We start from the raw sequence: 23,044 nt of genomic DNA on the forward strand, positions 1-23,044 counted from the left end.
TCATTTGGCGCCATCCTGTGGCTTTATTCTAGGTATACGTAACAATATCATTCTTTCCCCACATAGATTTATATAGGGCCTAATCTATTTTAATGGCAAGGGGACATTTGGGTAGGCTAAATCTATAAATGTAGTCCTAATCAAATGTAGGATAGCTATTTTTTCTATTTAAGTTTTTGAAAATTATACTGGACACACCTTTTGTTCTAGCAGTACTCGGTTCTTATTAGGCCTTGTAGGTAGGATACAACACAGCCAATAATTGTAATGAGGCTTTGTACATCGTTCTTAAGTAGACCTAGAGTATAACAATGTAGCATAATTAGCCCAATTCTTGATAGGCTGCACTACAAGAACAATTACGCAGTAATACACTGTAAATTTAGCCTAGTCAGTTCATCAAATCAAATTTTATTGGCTGGGTACACAGATTTGCAGATGTTATCGCAGGTGCAGGGAAATGCTTGCGTTTCTAGCTCCAACAGGGCAGTAGGCCTAATACCTAGCAATAATTTAAAAAAACAACAACACACACATAATCCCCCCCCCCCCGCCCCCCCCACCACCACAAAAAAAGTTGTAATTAAGAAAGATCAGAATGAGCAATGTCAGAGACCATGTGTAACAATATAACAGTAACTGATTTGGGCAAGGGAGACAGCAATAAGAGTCGTTTAGAAATGTAATAAACCAACCTGGTCTCAGAGGATTTCGTATTATTCTGTACAAAAATCTGAGACACAATTTAGTATGATATGTTATGTTTCGCATGATATGTGCTAATTTGTGGATGTCCATCAATGAGATGTTACAAATTACAATTCGTTTTATATGTTATGAATTTGCAAAACGTACAGATTTGTGAAACCTATAATGGATTACAAATTTGCAACGTATGATATTTAACATTTTTGTAACATTGCAAAAACAAGCGAGGTGGCTAACGTTAGCTAGGCTAGGGGTCCGGGTTAAGGTTAAGTTTAGGAGTTGGTTAAAGGGTAAGGTTAGCTAATAGGGTTAAGGTGAGGGTTCGGGAAAGGTTTAGTTGAAAAAAAAAGTAGTTTGCAGAGTAGCTAAAAAGTAGTAATAGTTGAAAAGTTGCTAATTAGCTAAAATGCTAAAGTTGCCCATGATGACATTTGAACTCTCAACCTCTGGGTTGCTAGACGTTGGTGTTATATGGCCACTGATCCACCGTAAAATGATGTTACTATACCAAATGTAATATATCATACGAAAAGTTGTATCTACGTACAGAATTTACGTACAGAATAATACAAAATGCTCCGAGACCAGGCTGATGAAACAGCCTGTACAATGACATAGGCTGCCGGCTATCTTTACTCGGAAAGCTGCGGCAAGAGGAGCATGATAAAGCAATGTAATAATAATACCCACAGGGGAAATTGGGGGTTGTAAGAAACAGCCTGTATACAATGACGTAGGCTGCTGGCTGTTTTAATTCTGAAGCTGCCGCAAGAGGAGCATGATGAAGCAAGATGACCGACAGTGACCCATAGATTGTATAAAGACAGTGACCTTAGTCAAACGTTCTAGCAGTTGTTGTCCCATTATCCACATCGACCAAACATCATTATTTTTTTATCGCCGTAATAGATCTTTACCAAATAGCCTGACATTCTTTTGAAGAAACATCGCCGAGGAAAGCGGACAGATTTCGCCTTTCGGAGACTGCCCGCTAGTGCTTTCCCTGCGCAAAAAAAAAAATGGATAATGGCAAAGCATCGGATCAGAAAAGAACAGGCGCTTGCCAAGAGAATGGTTTGACAAATGGATTCATGCCTACACAAACTGACAACGGGAGCTGCAATGTTTTAGGTTCAAACGGAACCAGTAGCAGTGGTAGTGGCGGGTGTAGTAGTAGTAGTAGTAGTAGTAGTGGTAGTGGTGGTTGTAGCCATAATGGAATTGAAAATGTCCACCATCTTCAGGAGGATGCCCATAATAATGGGTCGCCTCCAAAGCGGTGCAGACTCAGGAGAAGAATGGATTCTGGCAAAAAGAACCGACCGCGTAAGTAGGACACAATATGACTCGTTTCCACACTGTTTCAGCATCGATGATGTCAATCATCTCGGCTGTCTAAAATCTAAAATGAAAATTATACGACATTGAAACTACACATTCGGTCAAATTCTGCCCTACACAATTTCAAAGCAACCTCTCAGGAATGAAAGGGAGGGGGGTTCGGCCTAAGTATTGATTGCACATAGCTCTGGGTGTCCAAAGTGACAGTCGCCTAGATTTCCTATGGTGCCATATCTAGTCTATTTGGATGACACAATGAACCAGTTAAGACATTATGCTGCAGGATAGAATATCGCTTTATCGCGTTGCGAGGCTTTTCCAAGAATGTAAATAAGGAAGCCTATCCGCCCAATTCTCCCATTGATACGGCTTCTGTAATGAATAATGGGCCTGTACTCCTATGTGGAGACATTTTTCGTTTTCCTGTATCCTCAAAGTACATTCCATAAGCTATTTATGTCTATGAGAAATGAAGAATTTAGCAAGCAATAAGAATCAAACACCATATTCTGTATTAATTCTACATGTTTTAATCATACTATGCAATAATAATTTGTATTTTACACGAATGTAACCCTCCTGGTAATAGAGCTTTAGCCTCTCTTTCTCTCGTCCCCTTTGTTATTGTGAGATCTTTGATGTTGTCCGTCGAGCCATTTTTCATTGGTCGTTCCAAAGTCAGGAGGTGTGCTGAAATCGCTGCTGATATGAGAGCCACATAATGTCGACCAATCAGCCGCCAGTACTTGTCTAAGGAAGTTGGCTGAAGAAACTGACAGAGCAGCCAGCTCCATGAATAGCACAGATCTTTCTTTGTCTCCAATATAACACTGTAAAACAAATGTGTCACTATGTCAGGAAAATGTAGTCCGCCTTATTGCTGTGATGACATCATGCCACAATTCATTAGGACTGAGTGATACTACTTATCAGTCTTGGTATGAAGTGTATTTGACCATAAGCAACTTGACCTGAGGATCACAATTAAGTTTGTTGTTTAAGAAAAACAGGTACGAGTTTTTACTCTATTTTAAATGGATGAAATATACTTATTTGCTTACTTTCATTTATTTGTTTATTTACATCTGCTACCTTGGCAGAATCAAATCTAAGCAAACAAACAGCAATTTTACAAATGTTACACTTTGGCGCCAGGAACTATTTGGCTGGTGTAGTTAGAAGCGGTCTTTATCTGTCTTCAATGCCTGCAACCCAGCCATTTGTCCAAGACGTTGCTACAACACTGCTGGCTTGTTTGCATTCCTCTGGGAACTGTGGAAAGAAGTCTTGAATCCAAAAATACCACTTCTATTATATAATTGAATGGAAGGGATTGTGGACAATTGCAGCAAGTTGCTAAAATGCACTTGGCATGAAGACAAATACAACATTTTTACCTTCCAGTATGCTCAATTGAATAAGCATCATATGCTTTGTTGATGTCTCTTATTGGTAGTTCCCACTTGGATGCAACAAACTGAATCCCAATTTTTATGACAATTTTTTTATTGAACCTTTATTTAACTAAGCAAGTCAGTTAAAAACAAATTCTTATTTACAATGACGGCCTACCCCGGCCAAACCCGGGCGACATTGGGCCAATTGTGCTCCGCCCTATGGGACTCCCAATCACGGCCGGTTGGGATAGAGCCTGGAATCTAACCAGGGTGTCTGTAGTGAGGCCTCAAGCACTGAGATGCAGTACCTTAGACCACTGCGCCATTCGGGAGCCCAAATAGAGCTAGGCTTTGCCAATCAGACTCAACTATGAAAATGTATGCCGTTAAATAATTTCCATTGACTTGAGCTTTGGTCCTTTGTTGCACATACATGTGACCACTGTGAAATTATAGTAAAAGCAATATAGCTCAGCCATTACTTGAGAATGAGTGGCAGAAATTCAAGCATTCAGTCCTCTGTAAATTTACAGTGAAACCATTGCAATGCAGGATCTGTCTGTAGCACAACTGACTGAAGACATTGAAAGCATGTGATTCCAGTCAGTGAAGATTCCAGAGTAGACACTCACACATTTGCTGAGATCAATATATTCATGTTATGTCAAGTTCCTCTACTAGAAATTGATTGTCCAACCCAGATTACATCACCAGTGCCTCCAGTACCTCTGATATATTGGATCGACCATATATCAGAGGTGTAATGGTGTTGTAATCTGGGTATCATTGCAAGCCAGAACCAAATCAACAATTACATCTCAAATTTGACTATTTTAAGCACCTCAAGCATGTCTTTTGGTTACTGCTTTTCTGTAGTTGAATGTAACCAGGCTGATTTGTGGAATGAGCAATAAGGGACTATACACCCCTCTGTCAAATGAAGTGCTATTGAACCAGTTTGCCTGCCGATGTATTGACTACATATTCATTGTACTGTACACTCAAGAGTTAATTGAGAGTTAGGCAGGATATCCAGGCAATCTTCTCTCCATGCTGGGGTTTCCATGGCAACAAAGCCCTCATCTTTTGTTGCAGAGCAAACACACTGCTGTGAATTTAAGACGACCCTCTTCCTCTCCCTTCCTTCCTCTCTCCAAAAAAAGAGAGAAACATGTCACAATGATCTACTAATATGAAGACATGATGTGTGCATAATATGCCATGATGCTTTCGTCTTCAGTGAAATCAAGTTAGAAAATGCAACAGGTTTGAGTAAGTTTCAGTTAGCACAGTTCATTGGTAGACTTATATGGAGCAATAGCTTAGTTGTGACATAGACAGAATACTAGAGCCCTCTGTTTTGAGAGTATGCATTTCTCCATAGAGGATTTTGCACAATTCCAAAAGAGCTAAACAGTGCTTTTCTACAGGCAATGGTGACCAAGCTTTTCCTGAATCTACCAACTAATCTCTCAAAACAAATTTTGTTTTCTGTTCCAGCCTTCCCCTGGTTTGGGATGGACATCGGCGGCACCCTGGTGAAGCTGGTTTACTTTGAGCCTAAGGACATCACGGCGGAGGAGGAGCAGGAGGAGGTGGAGAGCCTGAAGAGCATCCGCCACTACCTGACCTCCAATGTGGCCTACGGCGACACAGGCATCCGCGATGTCCACCTAGAGCTGAAAAACCTGACCATGTGCGGCCGGAAGGGCAACCTGCACTTCATCCGCTTCCCCACCCAAGACATGCTGGGGTTCATTCAGATGGGCAGAGACAAGAACTTCTCCAGCCTGCACACCACACTCTGTGCCACCGGCGGAGGGGCGTACAAGTTTGAGGACGACTTTAGGACGGTGCGTGGTGGTTGCTAGAACGATTGGGTGTTGTCGGCCAGGGAGAATGACTGAAAGTGACAGGCGATGTGAATTCATGTCTTATTGCATGTTATTACATGTCATTAGTCAGTTAACTATATTGTGGCGTGATCATTACAGGCAACATGGTTTCTTATGTGATTAGATGGGAGTAGGTGTTGATGGTTTAGGCTTGCCTGGTTGAGGTGTGTTATAGACAGTTCATGCTCTTGGAGGAGTTACCTTTGCATATCAAAACCACTCCAGTTTCTCTTTCTGTCCTATAGTCTTATAGATCTTCTGCTTTCCATCTCCCAGATCGCCAACCTAGAGCTACAGAAGCTAGATGAACTGGACTGCCTTATCCATGGTCTTCTCTATGTGGACTCAGTGGGGTTCAATGGCCATCCAAAGTGCTACTTTTTCGAGAACCCCTCTGATCCCGAGAGTGAGAACTGTGTCAAGAGAGCATGTTGCCTTGACAACCCCTTCCCCATGTTGTTGGTAAACATTGGCTCAGGGGTCAGCATCCTGGCAGTCTATTCGAAGGACAACTACAAACGGGTCACAGGCACCAGGTAAATAAATGTAATCTGTTGCTGTTTTAGTGTAGGCAAACAGAGGTAATCCTGTGTCACTCCACATCATGATAGCTGTATTTATTTGATCTGTCATTGGTAACACAGTTCTGTCATTGCTCGCGTTCATCTGTATTCAAAGTATTCTTGTTTTGAGTCTAGATAATAGTTACCGCGGTAACTAGTTAATAACTTCTTAGTCAAATACAACTTTCCCACTGGGCAAAAACTGGTGTTTCCATGTAATCTCAACAAAGAAAAAATGTAATGTGATGAAAGAAAGAAAAAGCAATCAACGTAAGGGAATTTTGTATTTTTTTTAGCCAAATTTATAACCTAAATCCAATGACATGGTGATATTTCATCACTGTTGACAATCAAATGTAAACCAAAACTAGACGTTGAAATGATGTCTGTGCCCAGTGGGTTGTTTCCTGCAAGCTAAACAGTGGTACAACCCATAGAGTAGTAGGTCACATTAATTGCCTGTCCCCCCCACAGTTTGGGAGGTGGTACTTTCCTAGGCCTGTGCTGCTTGCTGACTGGCTGCGAGACTTTCGAGGAGGCCCTGGAAATGGCAGCGAAGGGGGACAGCAGCAACGTGGACAAACTGGTGAAGGACATCTACGGAGGAGACTATGAACGCTTCGGCCTCCAGGGGTCTGCAGTTGCATCTAGGTGAGCTCTAAGTTAGCTGATACATGATACGTGTTGTAACCTCAAGACTTCCAGTAACAGTATGCTTTGAAAACGGAGTATTATGGAAACTAACCCCGTGAATAATTCATTGCAGTTTTGGTCATATGATGAGCAAGGAGAAGCGTGTCAGCATCAGTAAGGAGGACCTAGCCCGAGCCACTCTCGTCACCATCACCAACAACATTGGTTCTATTGCTCGTATGTGTGCGGTGAATGAGGTACAAAGTAGATGTATTTACTTCTGTTTCAGTGGAAGTCTTACTTCAATGAGTAATTCTAACCGTGTTAGTTTCGTCAACAATAACTCTGACAAAAAATACTTGTCGACAACCTATTTTTCCTGACTAAAACTGTGACGATAATGAAACGAGATGCCCTGAAAAAAAAACCCCCGATAACTATTACTAATTACTTTTCATTTTAGTCTACGGAAATATGACAAGATGAGAATTCCACATGAAACGAATGAACATTTAATTTGACACGAAGCATACATGCATGCAGATTATTTCATGCAATCCTCTCATTGGCAGGATTAACAATTTTCAGTTGCACGGTCTGAGCTGATCTGCCCGGCTGTCCCACACAGCTCCCAGGTGGTCACTTCAATCACTCGTTAGTCTTTTCAACTGATGAGAAGCCAGGACACTTGACTTGTAACTAACCTCAACTAGAAACAACAATGTTTACACTCTCTTGTACTTTCATGTAGGCTGTCTTTGCTTTGATCACAACAGAAGCTCTATTTTCCCATGTGTGCTGTTATTCACTCGCTTGTGTTGCTGCTCTCACGCCGCGGTCTGCAAATGCGAGTTGAGGTAGCTTGTTCCTTATGGGAAAAACAAATGCTATTTGTTGGATATTAGGAGTGAAGTAATACTTCCAGCATTTTCATATTCTCCTCTTTTCAAGGAAACCACTGTTACCCCCCCCCCCCCCCCCCCCCATGACGATTATGATGGGGAGAAAATCAGAGCTCTAAATTGTTTAACCTGTAGCCAAGGCTTTATAGCCTACGTGGTTAATTATGGCTGTTATTGTTTACAATCTGCCACAATATCAATGTAGCCAGCTACGGTTTACATGGGGATAGTAGGTCTAGTTGGAAAAGCCTAAATATTCATTATTTAATAGTCTAGTTTTAGTCGACTGATAATAACTAAAACCGACGTAGGATGAAACGACTACAACGTGACTAAGACTAAAATGTATTTCAAGACTAAAACTCAATTTAAAATAGCTGCCAAAATGAACATTGATTCAAACAGTGAGAATATACCACACTGTGGTTGTGACTGTAACGTACGGGGTCAACTTTCTCAAAGTGATTTTTATTTCACCATAAAGCAAAGGAGTGAAGTGGATTCGGCAGCCAGTGTGATGGATGATGGGAATGGACTCTGTGTGCTTTCAGCTTCTTTACAGTGTTGCCTTGTGGCATGGAGATCAAGCAGCATTGTACAGGGCTATCAAAGCACATAGAACAACAACAGGAAGTCTTCTGACACAAATATCAAGTGGGCAAATGATCTGCCCCATGAGTAACCCCATTGTAGTGTTTTGAGCACGAGGTACACAAATGCACATTTGATTCAGCTTTCTAGCTACCTATGCATATAGTGTACAGTGTATCAATTGGGGGAAGTCTTAAAACCAGCCTGCAAAGTGCAGCGCTTTTTTTTTGTCGGTAGAGCTTTACTTAGAATGAGCGGACTTACTCTGTTAGCCCCGCAACTATGTCATTCACAGGAGTTGAGCTCTTCATTCTTGGCTGTTGCTCAATCTTTTTCTCCCTTGCTGCTGAGTCACTGAAGCGTGAGACAGCTCCTCCCACTGCTGTAATGTCAGGTTCTCTCCCCTAGATGGCAACAATACATCCATCTATGCCACGTGTCAAACTCATTCCATGGAAGGCAGAGTGTCTGCGGGTTTTTGCTCCTCCCTTGTTCTTGACTGATGAATTAAGGTCACTGATTGGGAACTGAAGGAACTCCCCTCACCTTGGGCTCCCGAGTGGCGCAGTGGTCTAAGGCACTGTATCCCAGTGCAAGGGGCGCCACTACAGTCCCTGGTTTGAATCCAGGCTGTATCACATCCGGCCGTGATTGGGAGTCCCATAGGGCGGCGCACAATTGGCCCAGTGTTGTCTGGGTTTGGCCGGGGTAGGCCGTCATTGTAAATAAGAATTTGTTCTTAACTGACTTGCCTAGTTAAATAATGGTAAAATGTAAAAATGTGAATGTTAAGCCTGGTTGCCTAGGTCTTATTCAAAAGGAAAAAACTAAAACCAGCCGACACTAAACCCTCCATGGAACGAATTTGACGTCCCTTATCTATGGCTATTAGTCTGAGAGAACTGGCCTAAGGTCTTTAAACAAAAAAAATGTTTACTTTTTTTTTTACATCTTACTTTTGAAATGTCTAATTCTGTCTTGCTTTATGAAACGGTCATTCTTGCAAGCTCTAAAAATGTCTGGTTTACCAATGGTTCAATGTTGTCTTTCAGAAAATTGAAAGAGTGGTGTTTGTTGGGAATTTCCTGAGAATCAATACTGTGTCAACGAAGCTGCTTGCGTATGCCATGGACTTTTGGTCCAAAGGACAATTAAAAGCTCTCTTCTTAGAGCATGAGGTAAGTAGTTTGCAATATATATATATATATATATGTGTTATTTTGATTTAACTAGGCAAATTATTATTTACAATGACGGCCTACCGAGGAACAGTGGGTTAACTGCCTTGTTCAGGGGCAGAACGACAGATGTTTACCTTGTCAGCTCAGGGATTCGATCCAGCAACTTTTTAGTTACTGGCCCAACACTCTAACCGCTAGGCTACCTGCCGCCCACATTCTGTGTTATGTGAGGGATGTTCAGCACACTTGTTTTAGTCTAATTGTACAATAAAAAGGGTAAACAACAGATCATTTGCATATATTTGGATAGGTTACAATTGGGCGCTGAGCAGGAATATCAAGGTTATTGATGATAACCTGGCCGAATACCTAAACAGATAATGAATTAACCCGAGCCACTCTGTTTTTTTCAGGGTTATTTTGGGGCTGTCGGTGCCTTCCTGGAACTACTGAGGATAACAGATGACCTTTGAGACAGAGACAGACCGAGGCGAAACCCAAACTCTCACCACAAGACACTGCTACTGACTGGACGAAATGGGGAAAATACATTTGGATAATTTAACTGTTTTAAGAGGTTCTACTAATTATCCTCCTCCTCGTCTGCTGATGTTTAAGAAAATTGATTTTCAATATTATGAATGCAGGCTGGAGGAGATGAGGTTGGTGTTTTATTTGCCACTGAAAAGCAAACCTGGGTACTTATTGTTTATTAAAACCCTAACTGTATATTGAATGTGTGATTAAGCCAAACGCTACTGACCCCTGATCCTTCGTGTGTATTTGCTTTTGTTTACTTTTTTAGTGATCTGAGAACCCCCCCCCCCCCCCAAAAAAATATCTTATTGCTCCCTTATTTGTTTAATTTAAATTGTATAAAGTACTTACAAGATGCAAGTAGTTACATTGATCTTTAACTTAAAGCATTAGCTTACAACTAGCTTTTGCATTTTTTTTCTAATCAATCGTCCTATCCCAATGTTCTGTGATATGATTTGAGATATAATCAAATGTATTACCCTACTGAATATGTGAATCGTACGCAGTTACTCTTATCAACCCATCCTGTCAACCCGTCATCTGTGGATTTGCCAATTTGTGGAATATGGACCATTAAGCAATAGCTAAATTTGACTGATAATGTTGCGGGTTGATATTGCTTAATAATATGCAGAAAAACCTTAGAACACTTTACATAATGCATCTATTTTTATCAGTGGCAGTAGAATGACCAGTGCCCAAAATACTAAGTCTGTATTCAGTTGAATCCAGTATTATGTATATTCTTTCCTGTCCCATGCCTTATAATTCCATTGCTGTTTTACTGAAACAGTTAACTTTAGAACCAAGCCTTCAGTACTAAATTATCATTAGAAACCTCAAAAAATAGACCCTGTCTGTGACTCCACTTTCCAGGGGAGTTGGGATATGCAGAAAAACACCTATTCAATTCACACATGCGTATTAATACACACATGCACGTGTTTGAAATAAGACAAATATAAGCAACCACCTAATTATCATTATTAAGTACATGTTCCTCAGCAAAGCCAAATCACTGACTCACTAAGCAGTGCTACGCAAAGTGTCCACTTCTATGTGAAGAGACTTTAACAATATTTACTTACTACAGTTGTTTTCATTGTCATCAAAGATGGGGACCATTTATGCCTGCCTTCCTACCTGTAATAATCAGTATATGCTTTATGATAGTAATTTCATATTTGTTTTGGATGTACTGTGCTGAGTACTCTAGTCGAAAGGAGATTTGACTCTCCTACTGGATCTCTTGGTTAAATTTCATGACATTTCATGATGGCATTTTGGTTTCAAGTGAAACTGCATAGCTGGCCTGTGAACCGCTGTGAGCTGCATACCCTTCTGCCTTCCTGTCCACTTCAGAGGGTCCCACGACCAATACACAAACAATACATCCACGCTGTATCTGAAATGGCATCCTATTCCCTATAGTGCGATACTTAGGAACAGATCACGCTTTTCCATATATAATTCACCAGTGGTGATTTTAGCATGTAAATCTTGGTGTGGAACCCCCCCCCCCCCCCCCCATTTTTTTTAGGTGCATGCCAGCAAAGCCACTACACAACACAACACTAAACAATACATTAATTGCACTATAACGGCGACAAGCGGTGCCCACAAACTGTTAGGGTCCACATAAAGCTGTCCCGACAGCAGAGCTTTCTTTTCAGGACCATGGAGTGAATCCTTACCACTGCTTACACCTGGCTATCAGCGGAGCCTTGTCTGGCAGCAAAACAATTCATTCAGCCTGGTTTACTGCCTTTTAAAAAAAAACATAGCTGATATGACCATATCTCCCTGGCATATTGCATAATTTATGCAGCAGCATTTAAGACATTTTTGGTCTCACCTTGCTGTGCGCGGCAGTCGTATGTTGGCAAATGTTGTCATCAAAGAAAAAGATTTACAATTTTGAGTTGGATGACTGTTCAAAACGTATCTTCCCAGTCTGACTTCCCAGTTGCAATGCTTGCTGTTAGCCACTGTCACCGATTCCTTCCAAACAACTCATTGTTGAATTTGCGATTTCCAAGTTGTTGTGTAATGTTTATGTCTATGTATTAGACATTTATCTTCATTATTTCTCTTCATATGACAAGGATTAAAAAGGATTTGCCAGTTGATTTATGATGATGACTAGCTAAGATTTTGAAAGTAAGATGTTGACATGATCAGTCCAATCAAAGCTACTGTACATATAACGTGATTTGATGTAATTTTGTCTGGTCATTGACGTTGAGCCTTCTTGGAAGGGCACTTCTAATGTAACTCTATGGGTAGCACCCAAAGGGCTCACATTCTTGATGTCTACCCTTGCTAAAGGCTAGTGTCCCCATGAGTGACAGAACACTGAGCCAATCACATTGCAATGCTCCTATTTTCTGCTGGCCTGCCCCACCACAGAAAGCACTGAGCTAAGCTGAAACACCTGTATTTTGGTGCTGCCTGTTTGTATGCGGCTTTATTAACTCAATTATATATTTTTTTGTTGCATTGTTTGCAAACTGATATGTGACATGTATTAATGCCAAAATAACATGGAAAACAGCCCCCCCCCCCCCCTGAATGACGGGTCGCCACTGTACATCAGCCCCACCTACCCTGAATGACGGGTCACCACTGTACATCTGCTCCACCTACCCTGAATGACGGGTCGCCACTTTTGACCAGGGCGATGATTTTGATCAATAGTAGCGCATTATATAAGGAATATGATGCCATCTTGGACTCATCCCCAAACTGACTTCCCTAACATCATACGTTTATTTTTTATCTCAATTTAACCTGGTGGAGTTTTCAGCTATATTTTAGGACAGATTTTTAAATGTGCTTTATGAATTGAATTACTGCATACATGTCATGGCGAATAATATATGTAACTCTGAACCTGATTGAACTGGATTACGGAGCTGGGTCTTGCTATGAATTCAGTTTTGCTTGTCGTCATTAAAACTGTTCTCTAACCATATGATATGTTGAGTTTGTTGCATTTACTTTCTGATGTCCTGCCTTGTCCTGTTGTGTGTGTTTATAAGACTTGCCTAGTGAAGACTTGGTACAAAACATTAAGAACACCTGCTCTTTCCATGACATAGACCGACTATTCCCAAACTGAGGGTACGCACAATGCCGTCGGGAGAGTAAGGCCCGCGTCCATAGAGACACATACCAGCTCTACTGGTAGTACTGCTACTACCTACCAGCAGTACTACACCTGCACCACGACACAAGAAAGCACCGAACAAATGACAGGGACGTTGGACCCTCGAAGAGGCACAAGTATGATGAGAACTACATTGATTTGGGGTTCACTTATGTTGGTAACACACTTAGTGTGTTATATGTGTGTTATATGTGCAAAAGTACTATCTCACAACTCGATGAAACCTTCACTCTTGCGCAGACATTTAGAAACAAAACATGCCAATTTGAAAAATCAGCCACAGGAGTTTTTGAGGTGAGAATTAAGATGACTTTCGAGTAGTATGACGTATAAAAGCAACAGATACCATTACTAAGAAGGGGTTAGAAGCGTCTTATATGGTGAGCTACCGAGTGGCTAGGACAGGCAAGCCCCACGCTATTGGAGGACTTAATTCTTCCTGCTGCTGTGGACATGGCTGGGACAATGCTGGGGGGAAAGGCCAGAAAACTATACAGACGATTTCTTCATCAAACAACAGTGTTTCATGGGCTTCCGGGTGGTGCAGCGGTCTAAGGCACAGCATCTCAGTGCTAGAGGCATCATTACAGACACCCTGGTTTGAATCCAGGCTGCATCACAACCATCCGTGATTGGGAGCCTCATAGGGCGGCGCACAATTGGCCCAGCGTTGTCCAGGTTTGGCAGGTGTAGGCCGTCATTGTAAATAAGAATTTGTTCTTAACTGACTTGCCTAGTTAAATGAAGGTTAAATAAAATGAATACAAATTCATGACATATCAGTGACTTGGCAGGAGATGTTTTGAACAATTACTGCTTCGCATACAAGCCAGTGAATTCTTTACGTTACAGCTGGATGAGTCAACAGACGTGGCAGGCCTGGCACAGCTCCTGGTATATGTCTGTTACGTTTATGGGTGGTCAATTAAGGAAGACATCCTCTTCTCAAACCACTGGAAACCAGGATATTTTTAAAGTACTGGACAGCTTTGTGACATCAAATGGACTTTGGTGGTCAAGATGTGTTGGTATCTGTACTGGTGACGCAAAAGCCATGACAGGGAGAGATAGTGGAATGGTAACGCTCGTGCAAGCAGTTGCTCCCGACGCCAATTGGGTCTTGCTGCCAAGGGAATGCCTGACAGCTTGAATGACGCTTTGGACACTACAGTGAAAATGGTTGACTTTGTTAAAGCAAGGCCCCTGAACTCTAGTGTATGTTCTGCGTTATGCAATTATATAGGCAGCGACCATGTAATGCTTTTACAACATACAGAAGTGGGCTGGTTATCAAGGGGCAAAGTATTGACAAGTTTTTTTGAATGGAGAGACGAACTTGACACGACTGGTCTATCTGGGTGATGTTTTTTCTCGCCTGAATGATCTGAATCTAGGATTACAGGGACTCTCCGCAACTATATTCAATGTGCGGGAAAAAATTGTGGCTATGATTAAGAAGTTGGAGCTCTTCTCTGTCTGCATTAACAAGGACAACACACAGGTCTTTTCATCATTGTATGATTTTTTGTGTGCAAATGAACTCAAGCTTACGGACAATGTCAAATGTGATATAGCAAAGCACCTGAGTGAGCTGGGTGCGCAATTACGCAGGTACTTTCCCAAAACGGACAACACAAACACTTACCGATATCTGAACAAGAGAGCCTCATCAAAATTACAACAAGCGGTTCTTTGAAAATAGAATTTACTCAGAAGCCACTGCCAGATTTCTGGAGAGGGCTGCGCTCAGAGCATCCTGCCTTGGCAAGTAGTGCTGTTAAGACACTGATGCCCTTTGCAACCAAGTACCTATGTGAGAGTGGATTCTCAGCCCTCACTAGCATGAAAACTAAATACAGGCACGGACTGGTTGTGGAACATGATTTAAGACTGAGACTCCAATACAACCCAACATTGCAGAGTTATTTATGTGCATCCTTTCAAGCACAGCCTTCTCATTACCCTGTGGTGAGTTATTCAGGATGTAACTCAATATTTTGTACACTCAGTGCCTAGTTAAAGTCTACACACTCTTGCACAGATTTCACATTTTGCGGCCTTAAATTTCAATCTAAAAAGGGTTTACATTGGGATTTCCTCCCAACCTACTCCACATTTTCAGTTGTTTTTTTTATGTTCTGAAATAAGTAAAAAACTCAAATGTATGCTTCTCATGATTCCAGAACAACTGTCTGTGTAAGATCCCTCAGTTGTATAGTGAATTTCTCAAAATGATTTAACCTCAGAGCCACCAATGAGATTCATGAGAATGTCTGGGATGCATTTTTAGGCAGGGATAGATCAGGGGAGGTTAATAAATAATTCCAAGACACTGAATGTCCCTTTCAGTATGGTCAAGTATGGTAATGAATCTATGGATGGTGTATCATATCACCCAGACACTGCAAATATCTGGCCATCCTAACTGCGGAAGAGAATGGAAACTGATATCACTATGAGGTTTAAAATGATTTTAAAGCTGACATAATTTATTGGCGGAGCTGAGAGAACTGCATGGATCAACAACATTGCATTCACTCAACAGTAATGGCCTGTATGACAGAGTGAAAAGAAGGAAGCCTGTGTTTAAAATATATATATTGCAAATCATCCAATACTAAAATACAACATTTTAAATAAATCAACTTTTTTGCCTAAATGAAAAATGTCAGGTATGGGTCAAATCCATTTAGAGTGAAACGCTCTGTATTTTTAAACATTGTGGTGGCAGCCATATAATTAGGAATTAGAACACTTTATTTTATGGGACATCTTTGGTGGCAGCATCTTGTTATGGGTATGCTTGTCACCTACAGGGACTGGGGAGTTTGTCCGGATCAAAAGAAATATGAAAGGAGCAAAGTCCAGGTAAAAACATAGAGGAAAATCTGTTTCAGTCTTCTGAAAACCTAACCCTGGGTTAGAGTTTTATTTTTCAGCCGGCACACTAGAATGGCTTTCCAAGATGTGTTGAAGGTCTCAGTGCTGACTTAAATCTGCTTGAAAATCAGAGACACACACGGTTTGAATATTGCTGTCCATCAATGATTCCCAACCAAATTGACTGAGCTTGAGCAATTTTGACAAAATGATTTACAGCTTTAATCACAAATGAACTCTTAGGTGTGAAGACCTACGCAATAAAGACATCCTTGTTTTTTCATTTAAATAGACAATTAATTTGCAGCAATATTGCTCCTGTCTGTCTGTTTGGTGCCCGTGTTTGTCTATCACTCCATATTTAGCCAGTTAGCGATGCAAATGAGGTAGACAGAAAGACTTTCCCCAAAAACATTCTCAATAAAATGTTAACTGCAAAGTAGGTTTAACCGGGGGAACAATATAATGATTATTTGTATCAATTGGCTGGTGATTGTTTGCAAACTCTGCCATATGCTGCAGCAGTAGTCCTATCGCAGAAACATAGCTAGATCAACACATTCCTCTCTTGCTAGATGCCCAATTAAAGGGGAATTACACTCAATCTACATTTGTCAGTTTATTTTTCCAAAATGGTCTTCTGTTGTAATTTAAGCCTTGACATGGACGTAGAACATCAATTTTCTTTGTTTCTCTATGAATAATTATAATATTGAGAGTAAAAAACTTAAACAAATTTCAAACAAGGAAAAATAAAAAAAGAGAAAACAGAATTCAGTAAAATACAAAATATAATTTGATGAGGCCCCCTTGCAGTTGTTTATTAACCATGATTTTGCCAGGTATGACAGCAAACACATATTTTGTACACCAAGGACCCAGGGAAGAGTTGCAGGGTAGAGAAGAAGAGAAGAATGTACCCAATTGGTAGTTACAGTCTTGTCCCATCGCTGCAACTCTTGCATGGACTCGGGAGAGGTGAAGGTCGAGAACCACGCATCCTCTGAAACACGACCCCTCCCAAGCCGCACTGCTTCTTGACACATTGCTCTCTTAACCCGGAAGCCTTCCGCACTAATGTGTCGGAGGAAACACAGTACAACTGGTGACTGCGTCAGCGTGTATGCACCCGGCCCGCCACAGGAGTCGCCAGAGAGCGATGGGACAAGGACATCCCGGCCGACAAAACCCTCCCCTAACCCGGACGACGCTCGGCCAATTGTGCATCGCAATTGTGCCTTAGACCGCTGCACCACTCGGGAGGCCAGCGTGCTTAGTATGGTTACATAGGACAAAAGGTTACTTAGGGCAAAAACGAATGGAGGGTGTATAATGCGGACATCTAGCAACCAAAAGGTTGTGTGTTTGAATCTCATCACAGCCAACTTCAGCATTTGAAATAAGTAGCAACTTTTCAGCTACGTACTATTTTTTAGCTAATGTGAAACTACTTTGCATGTTAGCTAACACTTCCCCTAACCCTTTTAGCTAACACTTCCCATAATACTTTAACCTAACTCTAACCACTAGCCTAGCTAACGTTAGCCAGCTAGCTAACGTTAGCATTACCAACCCAGACACCTAGCCAATGTTAGCCACAACAAATTGGAATTTGTAACATATCATTAGTTTTGCAAATTCATAACATATACGATTTAAAAATTGGTAACATTTTGTAAATATTTCCAATTCGTAACATATTTTAGAAAATGTGTGACAAATCATACAAATTGTAATTCGTAACATATCACACACAATGGCTGATGGACATCAACAAATTAAAACATACCATACGAAACGTAACATATCATACCAAATGGAGTGTCTCGGATTTTCGTACCAAATAATACGAAATGCTATGAGACAAGGTTGGCTGTAAATGACTTGACTGAGCTATGCAATTCAACAACAGCTGATGTGTGTGTCTGGAAAGGTAAGAACCTTATTGCTCCATCTTAGAAACTGTGGGGAAAATGTTTATTGGAAATATTATCAAATGTTGGTGCTGTGTGTATTATTTCCAATTGATTGTTTAAAAAAAATGTGTAGCCTACGAAGCCAGCAGCCTCTGGTGTTCTATTGGCGCTTTGACCGATGCTGATGAGAACGAAAGGTATTCATTAGAAGAACAGAATGTTACAAAGTCGACGAAGTTGAATATTCCGTAATTTACTGGTTCACATGTTTTGTTTGATATAAACTGGAAATTATTGCACGCTAACATAACACAAAGAGAAAAGAAGGTCTGAAAAAGTTTTACACATTTTACTAAAGCTGCACGTTTTTGAGAACTTGCCATTTCCCGAGGAGGAAATATGGTGAACATGAGACCCAGTCCACATTGTCGATAGTTCAGCCGCGTGAACCCACCACACAATATCTGCCTTCTGTCAATTCGACACATACTATATATTGCTTGCGTTGTCTTATGTTTTTATATGAGGCTCAAACATTATCGCATGATCCCATGTTTTTACTTGATGAATTTGAAGTGCAATACTGAATCTCCTAAACTTCAGAATCAAAATTTTGCCGACTGTGGCAAATGTCTAAGTTCTAAGGTTAACAAAACAATGATAAACAAACATGCCATGAAATTATCATTTTTTTTATCAGCAACATTTAGAGGAACAATTGACCTAGATATGGCTATGTAGTAATAGTTTGGATACTCAGTAGATTATTCTCCCTGCTGTGCAATAATGTCGCTCTGGCCATGTTGAACCAGGCATGTGGTTGCCATGGGCTCAGCAGCTGAAGCAATGGGAGTCAGACAGGTTTTAACCAACTAGAAATGCAGACAATTGTTTTACAGCCTTAAAATGTATTAAATCGAGATTTTTTTCACTGACCTACATACGATACTCCAAAATGTCAAAGTGGAATTATGTTTGTTCACATTTTTACAAATGCATAAAAAATGAGAAAGTACTCAACCCCTTTGTTATGGGAAGCCTAAATAAGTTCAGGAGTAAAACTGTGCTTAACAAGTCACATAAGTTGCATGGACTCACTCTGTGTGCAATAATAGTGTTTAACATGATTTTTTTAATGACTACCTTATATCTGTACCCCACACATACCTGTAAGGTCCCTCAGTTGAGCAGTGAATTTCAAACACAGATTCTACCACAAAGACAAGGGAGGTTTTACAATGCCACGTGAAGAAGGGCACCTATTGGTAGATTGATAAAAAAATGACATTGAATATCCCTTTGAACATGGTAAAGTTATTAATTACACTTACACCCAGTCACTACAAAGATACATGTGTCCTTCCTAACTCAGTTGCCTGAGAGGAAGGAAACCACTCAGGAATTTCACCGTAAGGACAATGGTGACTGAGGATGGATCAACAACATTGTAGTTACTCCACAATACTAACCTAATTGACAGAGTGAAAAGAAGCAAGACTGCACAGAATAAAAATATTCCAAAACATGTATCCTGTTTTCAACAAGGCACTAAAGTAATACTGCAAAAAATGCTTGTAATTGTGACCGACAGCCTTGATTTGGTCTTATGTAACAAACTGTGAAATAGTGTATTTTACATTGGTTAAAAGCAGAGACACAGAGCTACAAAATGGTATATCATACACGGCATTTTAGGAATAATGGGAAAGTAATTATGCTTTGAAAGTTGATAAACTTGTAACCTCACTTTTGAAAAAATGGCCTTTGAAAGTTTTGATACCTACCGGAGAACTCTTCTTTGTCTACAGCCATTCAGCATTGTTCACACCCTCTTAAGCTTTAGTCCACACCCAAACTCTGAGCATTTTACTCGTGAAAGCAGAGCTGGTTAAGCTGTTTTCTTGTTATCCAGAGTGTTGGTTACTGTAACTGTGCTGTTGGCAACAATTTAATTATGCTTTTTTGCCGTCGTTTACTGACACCGGTCATATTCAACGTGTGTTGAGCGTTCGTAAATGCATCTGTTATTCTGCGCTCTGGCACACTCAGACCAGAGTGCACTGAAATCGAATGCACCCAAAATTGTTACTTGAATAGTGGAGTCTTTTGTTAAGACATGTCGCTAGTGAGCTAGCTAAACAATGAACCATAATCCCAACTCATGGCATTACTACCCTGCATGAATCTGCAGGTAGCTAACCAACCAGGTTCAATGTTAGCTAGCTAACATTAGGCTATAACTAGCCAAGCAAATGGCTCTGATATACGAATAATAATATCATACACGTAACGTTAGCTAGTGAGCCAGCCAGCTAATGTTAGCTAGCTAACAGTGCATTTTAACTTGAAATGAAACCACTTTCTGTCAAAATTAGAAACATGTAATATCTGAAGATGTAGCTAGCTAGACCATCTTACCCATCATGGATGGACACATCTCCTGTCAGATGCCATGGCTGCCCTTAGTTTGAAGATGTAATCCGGAGACAGGTGTTTTCTCCATCTCCTTAGCTATCATACTCGAATTCCACAGATTTCAAAACTCGGTCCTCCGGAAAGTGGAGAGCCACACTTATGCAGTTTTACTATGCCATATATATTTTTTATAGACAGAAGCGTACTATATGGCAGACCAATCCAAACTTATCTCTCGGCATATCCAGCCCACTCCTTATCTCAGCCAATCGTGGCTAGAGGGAAGGTTGCCCACTTTTTCTGCCCTACCAACCAGAAAGGCAGTAGCTGCTTATAGCGTGGAACTGAGAAAAATTGCTTTTATTTACCTTGGTTTCACAGTAACTTTATGCAGTTACTGCTAACGTGACCCCCATTTTCTCCAAAACACAATACAATAGAGGCAGGATACTTGTCCACATGATTAAGCATGTATTTAATGTAGCAAAAATGACATTAACTCATTTTCGACCAAATGAGCAGTTACTGCCTTTTTGCTTGGTCGGGCAGTTTTCTGTGGCTAAACCAACTAGGCTCATAATTTTACAATTTTATTCGTATTTCCAGATGGCATAAAATTTGTTATTAAGGCATGTGAAAGTTCACATGTTCGAGAAGGCTTTTCTGCCAAACGGGTCACAATTGTTAAGGACTGGTAAGTTTTTCAGGAAAACAATTAAATGGAATGGAGCTAAGAACAGGCAATATCCGGAAAATCTGGTTCAGTCTGCTTTCCACCAGACACAGGGAGATGAATTCACCTTTCAGCAAGACAATAACCTAAAATACAAGGCCAAATCTACACTGGAGTTGCTTACCAAGAAGACAGTGAACGTTCCTCAGTGGCTGAGTTACAGTTTTGATTTAAATCTATGGCAAATCTATGGCAAGACTTGAAAATGGTTGTCTAGCAATGATCAACAACCAATTTGATAGAGCTTTAAGAATTTTTATACAATAATGGGCAAATGTTGCACAATCCATGTGTGGAAAGCTCTTAGAGACTTACCCAGAAAGAATTACAGTTTTAATCACTGCCAGAAGTGCTTCTACAAAGTATTGACTCAGGGGTGGGAATGCTTATGTAAATTAGATATTTCTGTATTTAATTTTTAAATACATTTGAAAAGATTTAAAAAATATGTTTTCACTTTACCATTATGTGGTATTATTTGTAGATTGCTGAGAGAAAACATATATTTATTGAATTTTGAATTCAGGCTGTAAAACAACAACATGTGGAATAAGTCAAGTGGTATGAATACTTTCTGAAGGCACTGTATATCCTCCACATTCTTATTTAAAAATGTTAACTCTTTATTTAGTTACCATATAAAGATATCATAGAGCTAGTGCGTTTCGATTACTGATTTAAATCACACTGGATTATTGATTAAGATTAGTGATTTATGTACTGACATTAACTGACATTCATCAATCAAAGCCTTTTTTGCTGCTTGCGGGAGTACATTTAAGGGAAATGAAGGGTAGCCAAATCACCTGGTCAATTGACATCTGAGGAACCAAAGCTGCAGAGATGGAAAGTGTTTTAGGGTAGCACATGCCACAGCTTTTCAACAGGGTCCGAAGTCATGCCAGCAGACGGCTGCTGGTGTCTGAAGTTAATATTGTACCACCCCGAGTTAGCCCTGACACCTTGCCAGTAAACACCTCCTCTCATGGACTCCTACGTCATTACCCTGTCGCCTCACTGTGCTGCTTGGGCCGGGGAGTAAAGTATTTCAACATGCACATCAGCAGTGACTAGCCTTGTTCGTAGGCTAGCTCTTCAACAAATGCTGAATGGGCTGGACATGTTTTAGACCCAGAGAAGATGTCTGAGGTTTTTTGTTTATGGGTACTGCCTCTCAATTGATGCCTGTCAATGATTCCGAGTCTCTTTTTTACTTATTCATAGAGTCTTAGCTAGTATATTTGCTTCTCCCTGTGTTCTACAACAGTGTAACTGAAGTGAACTGAACAGCCTCTTCAACAATCAGTGCAACCCATTCTAGGTGTGACTGTGTGAGGCTGTCTGTCTGCGAGGTGTACCTGGGGCTTCTTGGCTGAGAACAGGAGAAAACCGCGTGAACAGAACAAGGATCTGAGCATGGTTCATGCTGCGGCTATGGCTCAGGGGAAGAAGAGACCAGCGGTCCCCCCTCCTGATGGGGGCTGGGGCTGGGTGATCGTGGCCGGCTGCTTCATGGTCACTGTTTGCACACGTGCCGTCACTAGGTAAGTCTGGCAGCTGGAGAGAGTCACTGCAGATCCCTTGGGACCTGACCCAACTCTGGGAACTGTGGAGTGATAAGCATGTGTGTTTATTTTACAGTATATGTGGGCATCCTAACAAATCAGTCTATTAGCAATTTTATTACATGTTTGAGTACAGTTAAGTTTGTGGGACAAATTATGATTTCAAACAAAACTCAAGAATAATTTTTACCAAACTTGATGCAGGTTATCCATCCATTCTATAATGGTGGGCTATGTACTTAATAAAGTGTGTGAGTTGAAAGGTATTCAAACATACTTATTCTCCAATACTTATTATCATCTTACACAGAAATATTGTATGTCCTTTTAAATACATCTGAAAATGATTTTCAAACAATAACACTGTTATGGTATGATGAAATGTTTATAATATATGTAATACAGGTCAAAGTCAACTCTATATATAGTGCAACTTGGACTGAGTATGACTTTAGAACATGACTCCGGTTTACTAAAGTGGCAAGAGGTATCTTGTGTTTCTGCCATCACACTTCCCAGTTCAGGTTACACTGGGTGCCTGGTAAACAACCTGCAGGTCAGAAGCAGGCCTTCAGTATAGAACTACATTGAAGCACAATACACCCTGAGTGAGGA

General features: G+C 40.6%; 2 protein-coding genes across 3 annotated transcripts in view; both read left to right on the plus strand.

Moving 5' to 3' along the window:
* The first annotated feature begins 1,342 nt into the window (after positions 1–1,342).
* On the plus strand, positions 1,343–12,725 carry LOC139376566 (pantothenate kinase 3-like). The gene is made up of 7 exons (XM_071119304.1): positions 1,343–2,034; positions 4,947–5,299; positions 5,618–5,877; positions 6,379–6,555; positions 6,671–6,794; positions 9,083–9,208; positions 9,625–12,725. Exons 1-7 carry the CDS (start codon positions 1,728–1,730, stop codon positions 9,682–9,684), a joined length of 1,407 nt encoding a protein of 468 aa, XP_070975405.1. The 5' UTR covers positions 1,343–1,727; the 3' UTR covers positions 9,685–12,725.
* A 9,195-nt stretch (positions 12,726–21,920) lies between these two features.
* The window catches only part of LOC139376567 (monocarboxylate transporter 12-B-like), a 33,098-nt gene continuing 31,974 nt past the window's right edge, over positions 21,921–23,044 (plus strand). Inside the window, exon 1 of one of the 2 annotated variants that reach the window (XM_071119307.1) lies at positions 21,921–22,408. In XM_071119307.1, the coding sequence (XP_070975408.1) occupies positions 22,281–22,408 (128 nt within the window). In that variant the 5' untranslated portion in view covers positions 21,921–22,280. The remainder of the gene's footprint in view (positions 22,409–23,044) is intronic. The other variant, XM_071119306.1, reaches the window with a different exon arrangement.

This window comes from Oncorhynchus clarkii, chromosome 20, assembly GCF_045791955.1.
Source record: "Oncorhynchus clarkii lewisi isolate Uvic-CL-2024 chromosome 20, UVic_Ocla_1.0, whole genome shotgun sequence".
In the NCBI taxonomy this organism is placed as follows: Eukaryota; Metazoa; Chordata; class Actinopteri; order Salmoniformes; family Salmonidae; genus Oncorhynchus; species Oncorhynchus clarkii.